Raw genomic sequence first — 13,018 nt, forward strand, 5'->3', positions numbered from 1 at the left:
AACAGAGACCTTATAAAATTCTTGAAATTCTTCCAGGACTGAGGTGTCATTTGAAACTAGCTCTTTCTTCAAAATGTTGGATATAATTGACCTTGTACTAAACTCAGGTTATTTTAACAAGATTGGCAATTGAGAAACTTGTAGCATGCACAAATATCTATATCTAACCAAACTTAAGACATGATTAGGACAGTTAAAAAATATTCATAATTTATTTTGGAACTATTTAGTTTCTTTTGTGGATGTAGTGAAATATGCTGCACAACAGTCGCACACAGAAGAAGAAATTCACAAGAGAAATAGGAAATGGGCGTCAAGTCAAAAGTCTATTTGATTATATGATGTACTTTGTAGCAGTTTTATACAATTTTGGGATTGTTAGAAGCTTAGTTAAAAGTCTATATGATTATATGATATACTTTGTTTCCTCGAATACTTGGAAGTTTTGGTTTTGTAGGACTTGGACTTCTACCTCTACATCTAGGTAATTTTAACATGAAAGACATAAACCCTATGTTGTGAATAGAAAATACAATTAGAGAAATAAATATCAGACAAAAAAAGATCATGAAAAAAAAAAACCCTCATTCGAATAATATAATGTGTTAAAAAAGGAAACTTAATTATTTTATCATGAGTTAAATATTTTATAAAAGAGAAATATATTTTTTATTCAAATATATTTTCTCGAGAAATGAAGACATTTAAATGACTTGTCCAAACACAACTTTATTATGGAAAACAAAATAATTTGTTCATATAAGCAAGAAAATTTAAAAATACAGAAATTTCACTTGAAGCAATTGAGACTCTCTTAAAATCTAAATTTCTTTACAATTCTAAAATACACATTCCAAACGCAACCTTAATATATATATATATGTGTAATTTACACAAAGGAAGCTGAAAAAGGAGTTTGTTCCGGCAGAGATGATTTCTACGATTCAAGCCATTGATGATCGATAAGGGTATATACAATGACAGCTTTCACCAAAGTACCTTATATTAACAAAAGTATTATTTTAATATGTATTCCAGAAACATGGATTCCTTTAAATTATAAAAAGTTTCTTATATAAACAAGTATTTTCAATTTTAAGAAAATCATGTTTGGGAATCTATATTAAAATAACACTTTCAAGGATAGGAAACTCTTGATCTCCAACTTACAAACTGTCTTCATAATATAGAACAAGAACAGACAGGCTTCTTGGGTGAATCATCCACCTTCTTTTCTGTTAAAATAGGAGCAGAAATGGAAATATCAAACTGTATTGTTTATTCAACTTTCAGATAAAAGGTACAGAATAACTGGTGCAAAAAAAACTTAGTCTTCAAAGCTGGAAATATGCTTCAATGTCTGTGGGTAGACTCTTCACCTGCTGTCTAACCTAGGTATCTCCTTAAACAATCATTACTATTACTGTATCATAATACCCTCCACTTTGTGTTTCGGATATTTCTTCCTCCACGGTTTTGTGACACTTCCCTCTAATTCTGGAATATACTTTATGGAGTGTAAAACATACATTCCAAAAGCCTATTACTGAGTGCAGAAATTGTATTCCAAAAAACCTATATTTCCGAATGAATGAGAGATAATACAAGAAAATTGTGGAGGTGAAGAAAGAGGGATCCTTATGTTTGAATCCCAAGTGTCTTGCAATCTAAAGAATCTCTGAAATACAAGACCACCGACACCAACCACACACAAGTAAAATGACAAAATCTATAGTAATCAAGATTTGTACGTTCACCTTTTTCTAATAATAAGCTTCACAATAAAGTAAAATTGTTCACTATTTTACACGGTAAGCACCACGTCTTTACCCAAAAGCAAAGAACTGTATCATCAAGAAAATAATATTCATCTTTTTTAAAACAATTTATTAAACTTGCCATCTTGTAATGATAACGACCAAGGGAAAACAGTACTAAGAAACTATTTTTAATATTTTACATTATGTTTAAGCTGACTTTTCTAAATGTTAAAAATAATTAATTTTCATTAGAAAACATTATCTTGCTCGATGGAAATATTCACTTCGATGTTCAAGCTAAAAAGAAGAAAAAATTATTTAAATTGAACACGTAATGGCAGAACATGTTATGACTTGGCCGCTATATAGCTAATTGTACGGTGACTTGACCCACTTTTGGCATTGGATAATTGATACAACTTGAAACGATCTCTCCTTCAACAATTGTCCTATTAGAAATTAAACGGTTAGATTGTGAGTCAACCTACTTGCTTATGTCATATTATAATTGTGCAACTCGAAACAATTTTTCCCTAAATAATTGTGCCACTAGGAATCAACCTATATATTATACCAATTATTGGATTGAACACTTATCACTAGATCAAAAGTAATAGTCAATAATCAAGATACAACTCTTTCTACTTAAGAGCATAGCAACCCAAATGTTACAATTCGATTGTAACTTAACTCACCAGTCTCCGAGACAATTGATGCACCCCGCAACAGAACAATACTAAACATGTGTTGTACATGTCTTAGGGGGTATGAGGTGTTATTATTCAAAACAAGTCCTGCTTAAGGGTTAGCTTCCCAATACGAAGCAATGGAGTAATGATAAGACACATGGATTGACAATCAAACCTACAATGAAACCTCCACAGAGTGCTGGCTAACCTTATTAATCTATTAGTGTCCCACAGTTCCACTGAGCATAAGAGTATTAGTAAGCCATGTCATCATCATGCAGATCCAGCTGCAAACTCGTGGAAATTGGTTCTGATACGTGCTCTATTAATTTTCATACCAAGTAACATATTGAAACAGCTTAAGAAAATCTAACTAAAAATTATATTTCTTCCCTAAAATAAGAAGTTCACGGAACTTACCAGCTTTAGTTTTTGCTAGAGATGGCTGTACAACAACATGCATTATTATAATATTTCCTGCAATCTCACCAAATAGTACTTTACATTGACCAACAGTCTTGTTGTTTTCCAAGATTTGACCAGAATTAATCAATTTCACTTCATTAGCTGACTTTGGCACGATCGTTTTACCTACACAAGAGGGAAGTACAACAGATAAAATGAAAGAACAAGAGAGAATCTGTCATAAGTTGTAAAAAAAGGGACCCAAATCCGTGAATAATCACTATAACAAGTTGACTGAAATTTTATAAATAACAAAACAAAATTCACAGGGCTAACATTTGTAAAAGCCCCTATCTAAATTACACTTATAATGTTTAAACACCGCTTTTTAGTTAAGAAATGTCACCAAACTTCAATTTGAATTGAACAGAAAGAGCCCACATTTTCCTTGTAACTTCCTACTGTAATGCTTCTATAATGAGTACTTTACAAAAGAATAGTAACTTTGTCAATGATACTCAATTATATCAAGCAAACTGGTAAATAAAATAAGAATCTGGAATGATCTTAAGATTACAGTGGAAGCAAGTGAAGAGAGAGAAAGACAGAGACCTTTGGGCCAATCCGAGACAATCCTCTGCTTAAGCATATCGACAGTAGCGGCGGATGAGTACCTGAAGGGTCCGATATCGGAGCCATCGTACAACCTAAACTTGATGTCAACCAAATCCTCTTCCGGCATTTGAATTGACTTTTTCTATGCTCAGCCCTTACCCTTACCCTAACCCTCACCCTTCCTTCCTCGATTCCTAAAATTTCAATGAAGATTGATTCTATCTGATTCCGTTATCACACACAAAATCGAATCTTTCGAGATCTGCAATTGAATTATCTATAGCGATGAAAGAGAAATTGAACACTACCTTCACAGATTGATCAGAGGAAAAACCATTCCGACTTTTGACTTTATCCGTGCAGTAATCTTTTGCTTCTGTGCTTCTGTTGGTGAACGCTGAACTCACTAAACAACAACTCAACCATTAAATTAGAAAAACAATTATGGGGAAGAGGTTAAATGAATCCGTACTCCTGCATCTTACTGTTCAAAGTTTCTTTTTCTAACTTTAACATCAAATTTTTTTCACGTATTTTACTATTGTCTTCTAATTTATTTGGAAATTTTAAAAAATTTATATTCTTATTTTTGTGAAATTAATCCTCCGGTGTTGAAAAATATCTAATTAGATCTTATTAATAGATTCATCTTAGTAAAACATGTTATGAGTCATTTGTGTAATATTTTCAATTTTTTATATATTTTTTTGCCATTACATGTTAGGTTATCATCGTGTTAGGTGATATTTGTAATGTTACATGACATGTCATTGTTAGGAATAGCAAAACGGGTTGAGTCCAACGGGCCAGTTCGCCAGCCCGTGTTAAAATGGACAAGTTGGGTTGAAAATTTCAATCCGTCAGTCCGTTTTGGTCCATTCTATCCAGCCCGTCAACTTGACGAGTTAAAGTACGGGTCAACTCGTCCTGGTCCGTTGGCCATTTAAAAAAATTTAAAATAAAATAAAAGTAATTAAAAAGATTATTTTTTTATATTATATTTTTTAAATATGTAAATATATAATAGTATTATAATTTAAATCATTAACACCTACAAATTAAGTTTCAATTATCGGTTATAATTGAATAATTTAATATGTAAATTTAATAATCATTTTAATTTATGTAATTAAAAACCTCACCTAATCAATTAAAAATTTTAAAAATATTTTATTTGATTAAATATATCTTTAATAATAATAATAATTTATATGTAAATATAAACAAATTTTAAAAATTAAAAAATTAAAAACAAATTAAAAAAGTTTTAAAAAAATTAAAAAGAAAAAGAAAAAAAAGTGGACGGACTAGCTCGGCCCAGCCCGTTAGCCCGTCCTATATGAGACGAGTTGTGATTGTTGGCCCGTTTCTATTTGACGGGTCAGCCCGACTCAACCCGTTTTTTATGGGTCATAGACGGGCCAGGCCAAAACGGGTTGGGCTGGCCCGTTTTGCCACCCCTAATCATTGTCATTAATTTCTAATAATAGTACATCCACACATTCAAACATAGTATTCTGGACATTGTCATTAATTCCAAATAATAATATATCCACACATTCAAACACAATGTTAAGGACATCTTGTATATTTTTATATATCAACTACATTTGTCAAAATTGTTAGTTTTGATGCACCAATATTTCACAACCAATAAGGGGATGAATTGGCTTCGACAATCTTTACCCAATTTTAGCAATTTCAAAATTGTTTTGAAAAACCTTGGCTTGTTAAAACAATTGAAACAATGTGATTCGATGCTTAAAGTTTTGATTATTTACACCATGTAAAAAATAAAGAGAAGAGATAAAGCCAACACAAGAAATTTATACTGGTTCGATTCGTTAGAATCTACATCCAAATTCTTCTAGCAAACCACAATTAGAGAAATTCTTTCACTATATCTCAAAGATTTACAAGATTTATAAAGACACTTAGCAAATCTTAACTCTAAGACAAGAAAATCATACAAGCAAGGCTATATACCACACACTTGCTTCAAACACAATCAGTTATACAGTAAATTTCAAACTATAACAGAATACAAAAATGCAGCTTAGAAATCAAATTGAATACACTTTTGTCCAATTTTGAGTTTCCTTCAACTTGCCAAGCCAAGATCCATGTAGTAGAGACCAATCTTGATATATCTTGATGAACTTCAAAAAGATCTTCAAAGACTGCTCCAAGAAAATATTCAACCCACTTTCTTCTTTCTTTTGTTTGAAAAATGTCTTCTTTCAATGGGTGCAGTGATCTGGTTATATGGATCAGCTGTTATTTGGAAGTACCTAGATGACTAGATTGTTTGGCTAGTCGACTAGGTTATAACAAAACTCAAATTCATGTTCCAGAACACATCTAATCGACTAGATTAGTATTCTAGTCGACTATTGAGACAACAGAACAATAATTTTAACCATCACATATATACCAGACATGGTCTAATAATTTAATGAACTACGTGTGAGGCATTTGTCACATACAACATGGCACATATTCACACACATATATGTCTTGCTTGAATTTCAACACTTTTATGCTATATTTTTCATGTGGACATCATAATAAAAAAAAACATAAATTCACTTTGAAAAATAAGAACAATAATTCTTTTTAAAAGGGCTTAACTAAATTTTGAATCCATCATAAATTTTTGTTTGAAAATTTCACTTGACTTAAGGTCTGTTAAAACTTAAAAAATATAAAATTTTTCAATTGAATCCTTATGTGTAAAATTTTATGTTAACTAAATCATGTGAATGTTAAGTGATACTGATGTGACATTTATCTTCTCTTATAATATTGCTTAATTTTCGCCTATGTAATTTTATAAATTTATAATTTTATAATCTTATATGATCTTATAGTTTGATAATCTAATAAATAATTCTATAATTCTCTAATTTTGTAACTATGTAACTTTGTAACTCTCTAACTTTATAATTCTTTAACTCTATAATTCTATAGAACTATAGATTTATAGTTCTATAGCTTTATACTATAGATCTATAGTTCTATAATTTTATAATTTTATAATGGGTTCCCCTTTCTTTTCTGTTCTAGTGTTCTGCCTCACCAGATAGTCTTTGATGCCATAAATATAATAATCTTAAAAATAGAGTTAATCCATTAATAGATTTCCTACAATCCACATTATTTAGCATACTTGACCATATGAATACAATAGACAAAACACCTTCATAATGTATAAATTACAATCCATCAAAATGTTTACCAAAAGGTGTGGTTATGATATAAAGTACTATTAATAATGGAACTAACCACACAATATAAAAGTTTCCATGCATTATCCTATTTAGCCAAAAGACTCAACTACCAACCATACTTCTACAATCTAACTTCATCACCACATGTAAACTCCTCTACTTACACCATCATAGTGATCACTAAAAAAAGAAAGACACAAACAAGAAAAACGATAAGCTAATTTAAAATTAAACATATTATAAATTTTAAAACTACAACATACTACAATACTAATCACTTTATAAAACCATGCATTATATAATCATAACTCAATCAATCTTCATATAAGATATACTAAATATAAACTCAATATCTGAATTTGTGCATTAGCCATATCAAACTGCATGGACTCAACCTCTCATGATTAGGGTAAGTTAACTTATGGCTTCGCCTAAAAAGGAATCTCACATTAGTTCCCACTATGGAGCCTCTTTCAACTTTTCACCACCTAAACTATGACATTCTATGTGAATTTGTAGTCTTGTAGAGTAAAGGATAACTTCTAACTAACGCATATCCCTAGTTACTGTATAACACTAAACTAGTGAGGAATTAAACTTCTTCCTTAAAAGCCAAGACCCCAATACATACCATTCAAACATTGCACAATCTCTATTCCATCGTATCTCTTTCATGCTCACAAATTCACTCTCTATTTCATAAACCAACTTTTCTATAAGATTCTTATATTTCAAGATGACCAAAATTACCCTAGAAAAATTGACACTCGCTTAATGAGTTCCTTTGAAAGAACCCTCGCTCAATGAGTGGAGCACTAGAACCAAAATACAAAGATATTCGTCCAACGATAGTAGACTCGCCCAACGAGGCCTTATGTCATGACTATGCCAATCTCAAATTTGGTTGTCGCTTAGCGAGAGTATGCTCGCCTGACTAGCAAATCTCCCCTAACTCTTTGTCAAACTCGATTTTGACCATTACTCAACGAGAAAATGACTCACCCAATGACTTGACATAATGCAGACACATAGATATGCATTTCAAACAGTGTTAAACACTCATATAATTCATCTCATGCTTCATTCAACACACCAACATACCAAATTTAATCCATTCAACTCAATATCAAATTGATATACCAATTTCACAGATTAATCAATATTGTGCATCCCACCACCAAGTTCTACACCTATCCAAGAATTCATATTTAAACATATTACATACACCAAGCCAATTACACCAAAGTGATTTAACAATCAAAATCAATTTACATAATACCGAGCAGTCAAAACACAATTCGTATTTCAAGAAATTAAAATAAATTTCCCTTATCTTGATTAAATAGTCTTTACTCTCAAAGGGATTCTCTAGAGCTCAATTCACAAAGGCAGACCTAATTTGACATCAAGCCCCAATTAAATACGTATATCTAGATCGTAGAGCAACAAAGATTCATCAATAACTCTCTTGAGCTACATGCACATTTTAGTTTTTAAAGAGATAATGGTTTTATAATATTCAACTCAAATTATTAGAAGTCTATTTTATAATTTGAACCTTTTAATATTAAAATATCATAGTAGAATTATTTTAAAATCATTACTGCTTTATAAGTTGTTTTTTATATTCTTTCATAAATACTCAATTAAATGTTTTTAAATTTATGAGAAACTCAAAACTTTGTTAAGTTTTTTTTTTTAAATATGATAATGAAAAATATAAAGAAAGTTTAGATAATAAATTTATAAAACTATTAATAGTTGAATTGCTTAATATCCTAACCCGTTCAAATGTACAAGGTTTAAAACTCCGTTCAAATCTAGACATACTAGGCGTGTTTCTTTTTATGAATTCTAGTGATAAATGTGGATTTGGGTTTATTCTGGCCCAATAGTAAGCTTTTCTTCACCTGAATTGGGTTTACGAATACAAGGAATCCTGAGCAGCCCATACCTTTCATTCAGCATTTCTATAAACTTGTTAAATGATTGATTTATTCTTTTCTTTTTTCCTTCGTCAAATCTAAAATCTAAAATATATTTTGAACTGTTCATTCTAAATATAAAATCCTTATTTAAGATTATGTATTTCAGAATATAAAATATGTATTCTGAAATATATTTATTCTAAAATATACTTTTCATTTTATACTTTAAAATATATAATTTAAAATAAAAAATTTTGTATTTTAAATTATATATTTTAAAATATAAATTTTGTATTCCAAATTATATATTCAGAAAGCTTTTAGATTATGCATTTCGAAACTCAAAATGAAAAACCCCAAATTAAAAGGTAAGATTGAAATTTTCTCGTGTAAGAAGATGAGGATGAAATTGTGGAAGTGCAGGAAGAAACAAACAGCCCAGTACAAGACCTGGTTAGCAATATTGCTAATAATTCCTTGCATTACTTTTACGGATGAGTCAACTAATATAAAATATTAATAATGTTAATTCATTTTAACATATTTAATGTTATCATTTAGCGAATATCTTTCATTTAGTTAATATTTTATTTTATTTATTTTTTATATCAAGTTCTCATGAAAAAGACAGTTTAGGAAAAATATATTCAAAATGAGATCAATAAAATAAATAGTATTTCGTATTTTTCTTAACTAACATGATGTAATTTTTTTCTTTTTACATCTGAGTAATATATGTCTGAGATATTCAGGTAAGCAAAAAATATGTAAAGTAGAAAAGAACAAGAGTTTTGATAAAATGTAATTAAAATATGTCTCACATACAAGACTGAAATTATTATTCCTGACATATGCTTATAAGAGTTTGGTGAAAATTAATTAAAGATGTTAATGCCTAGATTGATGGATGTTTATCGAAATGAGTCAGAGTCAAATCGTGACACTTAAACTATTACGATAGAAATAATCATATCTTAGATACAATTATAGTTGATACAATAATAAATGTTCGATCTAACAACTACTTCTACCGAAAGAAATCTTAAAAGGTTCGGCACTGGTTATCTACTCGATAGTTATCACCTAAGGAATTTTTCTCGGTGATTAGTTTGAAATATATATGTGCTAACTGTTAGAGCTGTGAATTTAGTGTACATTAGTGCATCATATTGCAATTATCTTAAGAACTGTTGTCATTATATATGCAAATATGGTATGGATAACTCAGTGCCACATACGCATCTGAGTCAGTAGTAATGGGTCCTTACCTTTTGATGCAGGCCACATACTAGCCATGCTGTGTATTCTATAGACACGTAACTAAGTATATTGTAGGAAATCATTTAGTTGTCACAGTCCTGTTTATAAAACTCACGAAAGAGATGTAAATAAAGGAAATGCCATAAGAACCACACATGCAAATGAAAATCTCGAATTAAGTACAAAGCCAAATGCCATCATATGCAGAGTTTTTTTTGGCTTTTACTCATATTGTTATCTACAATGTTGATGAAGACTTCATTCTGGTGCAATCACATGTGGTACATTGATGGACCTAACATAGGGTCAGTTGCAGGCACATCTACTGTCAAATCAGGATCTGACATTATATATATGTTTTCATGCAAAAGTTCTAAGTGATGAAAACTGGTGTTAAAAATTAGCTCTCAGAGCTTTTGTACAAGCCATTGAAGTATCTGTTTCTAATTTTACAACGTTAATATAGTGATGGAAACATGGCTTCTTTTTTCCTTTTTCCCTTTGCAAGAGTCCCTTTTAGTTATGTTCTTGGCCTTTGATGTCTGTAGTAGCAAGAACATCATATAAAGTTTGATTGTCAGATAATACATGTACCACAACATCATAAGTCGAGAAAGAAAAGGAGAGAAGGATCATATATATAAATGATTGAATGCTACACACAAACAAAAATACTATGTATCAGTGTTTATGTTTTTGGTGTTGAAGTTGATGTTTACAAAAAGCTATGTCTGCATGGATACATCGACTTTCTTGATGCTACCTTGTTTCAAAAGAAAATATTTAATGATTATTTTGGGGAACTAGATTGATCATTACAAGACAGTTTGCTAAAGTTTATGAGTTTTATATTAATACTTTTTTTTCCAGTTATTGTGAAAAGTAAGAACATGGTTTGTCCATTTTCAATAGCAATCATCTACTATAACTTTCTCATATTTCTATCATGAAATCGATGAAATTTCATTTCTACTGATTTTGTAATGACAGTCATTAAGGGCAAAAAATCTATGGCCAGGGAGCATTCAGCAATCATCACTTACCCAAATTTTATAATGGGCCAAAGTATATCTTTTTTTCTAAAGGCATTTAAAAATTGCATGACCCTGTTGAACTTATCAGTGTCCATATCTAATTGGACAGATTCAAACTAATCTACACACCTTGTATTCTCAAAGTGTCATTCCTTGAACAAATATGCAATTACACTTTAGAGAAGATTAAGAATTCAAATGTAAGTTTAAGTTTTACATTGACAAAATGTGAGAAATTAAAGAATCATATAAGGATGAAGACTCATAAACATATTATTTTAAGATTTTGGGTTAAGAGTGTTGTCAATGCCTTATGTGATTGGACTCAGGTCTCATTGGTGCTGTGTCTTCCCAATGAACCTCCTCCTTCGAAAAAACCCAACAAGTAATATCAGAGTCGATAGTTTAAAACTGGCTCAGACGAGAACATATTCTTGTATCGAAAGTCTTTTTAGTAAGAGTTTCAGGTAATCCTGTCCCGTTAAGATAAACGGCAGTACAGTAAGGGATACTCGGGGTTAAATTCCCCAGTGAACCTCATCTCTAAAAAAACCCAACAAATAATAACCTTACCCCTCTTTATCACTATTGAGTATTTGCTGTGAGTGACTGCTCCATTTTAAGATTATCATTTTTCTTTCCCTTTTCAACTAGACAATTATATATTATTGTATGCTCAGTGTGCGAAAATTCCAAACAAAGCTTTATTTAGAAATCTACCACAGAAATCAAATAAATAGTTAATTTGTCTGTATTTCTTTTTATGAGTAAAAACAAATATATAAAAAGGAACAATATTGTTCCCATACAGAAAAATACAAAAGAGAAGTTCAAAAAGAAAGAATTTGCTTTCTTCTAACTAAATATTTTCTAATCATATGGTTGGAAGTCATACTTCAAAAATACCAATTTATAATTTATAAAAATGAGTATAAATTTTATCTTATAACTCAATCAATTTTATAAGATTAAATTAAATTTAAACTGTATTTATAATATATATATATATATATATATATATATATATATATATATATATATATATTACATGAATATAGCAATTGAACTATTTTTAAATACTTTCTTAATCATAATAAATTCGCAGTTATGATATCATACTCATCTCTATATATTACTCCAATAAAAAAGAGAAATTTGTTATGTCTAAAAAGAAGAGTTCTGGTAGAAAGCTTTTCTATATGCTACATGTAAAAGTTTAGATAATAAGAAAAACTAGAGTTGAATCATACATAAGAAATATAAATAATAGAAAAGAAAAAGCAGAATGATTTCATTTATATTATAATTACTTGATTAGTGTTGAAAGAGATTGTTTTGAAAATGGTTGTCTAGAACATAAGATTTTGGTTGTGGGGGTTGGATATTTGTTAAGTAGCCATGACATGTCGCAATGATAGTTGCACAACACAACGAAAACTGAAAGCAGCTTTTGATCCATTAATGCCATCTGAACCAACTCCATTTGTTGAATGATTTCTGGTGTTCAAATGTTGAATAATTAATGAATATGTGTTGTTTTCAGGGTTCTTGATTTGGTTTTTAGGGTTGCTTTTTGAAGGAGGAAAAGATAGGTTTTCAAATTGAAGATGACTACTTCTATACATATAATAGCATGTTGTATATACAACAAATATAGATATGCGTACACTTTTCCCAGTCAAACCAAATTCATCTTCTGATTTAACGTTAAATGCTTTGCATTTGCCGACACTATGTTGGTGGAAGACAAGTTTAACAAGGAATGTTACTTCCAACACACATGTCTTCACTACATCCACTAAGGGACCATCCTTAAAACTTCAAAAGAAAACCAAAAATCATATTTCTGTAACAATTTCATGTCACTTTGTTTTATGCTATACAATAGAGCCCTAAAAATGGAGTAATGTATAACAAAATAGAAATTTTGATTTTTTTTTTGGTGAATTTTTATGGGCTATTCCTCTACTATTTCTTTAATAATATACATTGATTTTTTGATGTTTTGAAATATATTAAAAAGATTTTTAAAATACCTATTTAAATATATTTTAAAAATAGAAGGACATAAAAAAAATAAAAAATCTGAATGGAGAG

General features: G+C 29.9%; 1 protein-coding gene across 6 annotated transcripts; it reads right to left on the bottom strand.

Annotated features, from left to right (window-relative positions):
• Window positions 1-772: 772 nt before the first annotated feature.
• Window positions 773-3,944, bottom strand: LOC114178521 (membrane-anchored ubiquitin-fold protein 3-like). Of its 6 annotated transcripts, none has more exons than XM_028064480.1 (5): window positions 3,778-3,942; window positions 3,467-3,663; window positions 2,870-3,040; window positions 2,658-2,771; window positions 773-1,235 (listed from the first exon to the last, which is right to left on the bottom strand). In XM_028064480.1, exons 2-4 carry the CDS (start codon window positions 3,594-3,596, stop codon window positions 2,704-2,706), a joined length of 369 nt encoding a protein of 122 aa, XP_027920281.1. In that variant the 5' UTR covers window positions 3,597-3,663; window positions 3,778-3,942; the 3' UTR covers window positions 773-1,235; window positions 2,658-2,703. The 6 variants fall into 6 exon arrangements, with proteins under 6 accessions (XP_027920281.1, XP_027920284.1, XP_027920283.1 ...); XM_028064483.1 differs by lacking the exon at window positions 2,658-2,771 and having other exon boundaries at window positions 773-999; window positions 1,171-1,235; window positions 3,778-3,935; XM_028064482.1 differs by lacking the exon at window positions 2,658-2,771 and having other exon boundaries at window positions 3,778-3,934.
• Between the last annotated feature and the right edge of the window lie 9,074 nt (window positions 3,945-13,018).

The sequence above is a fragment of the Vigna unguiculata genome, chromosome 3, assembly GCF_004118075.2.
Source record: "Vigna unguiculata cultivar IT97K-499-35 chromosome 3, ASM411807v1, whole genome shotgun sequence".
Lineage (NCBI taxonomy): Eukaryota > Viridiplantae > Streptophyta > Magnoliopsida > Fabales > Fabaceae > Vigna > Vigna unguiculata.

Coding starts and splice junctions, on each gene's coding strand:
- LOC114178521 (XM_028064480.1), bottom strand. CDS start 3,596: ATGCCGGAAGAGGATTTGGTTGACATCAAGTTTAGGTTGTACGATGGC. Junction 3,041..3,466: donor TGTCTCGGATTGGCCCAAAG/GTCTCTGTCTTT, acceptor CCTCTTGTGTAG/GTAAAACGATCGTGCCAAAG. Junction 2,772..2,869: donor TCTAGCAAAAACTAAAGCTG/GTAAGTTCCGTG, acceptor GAAAATTAATAG/AGCACGTATCAGAACCAATT.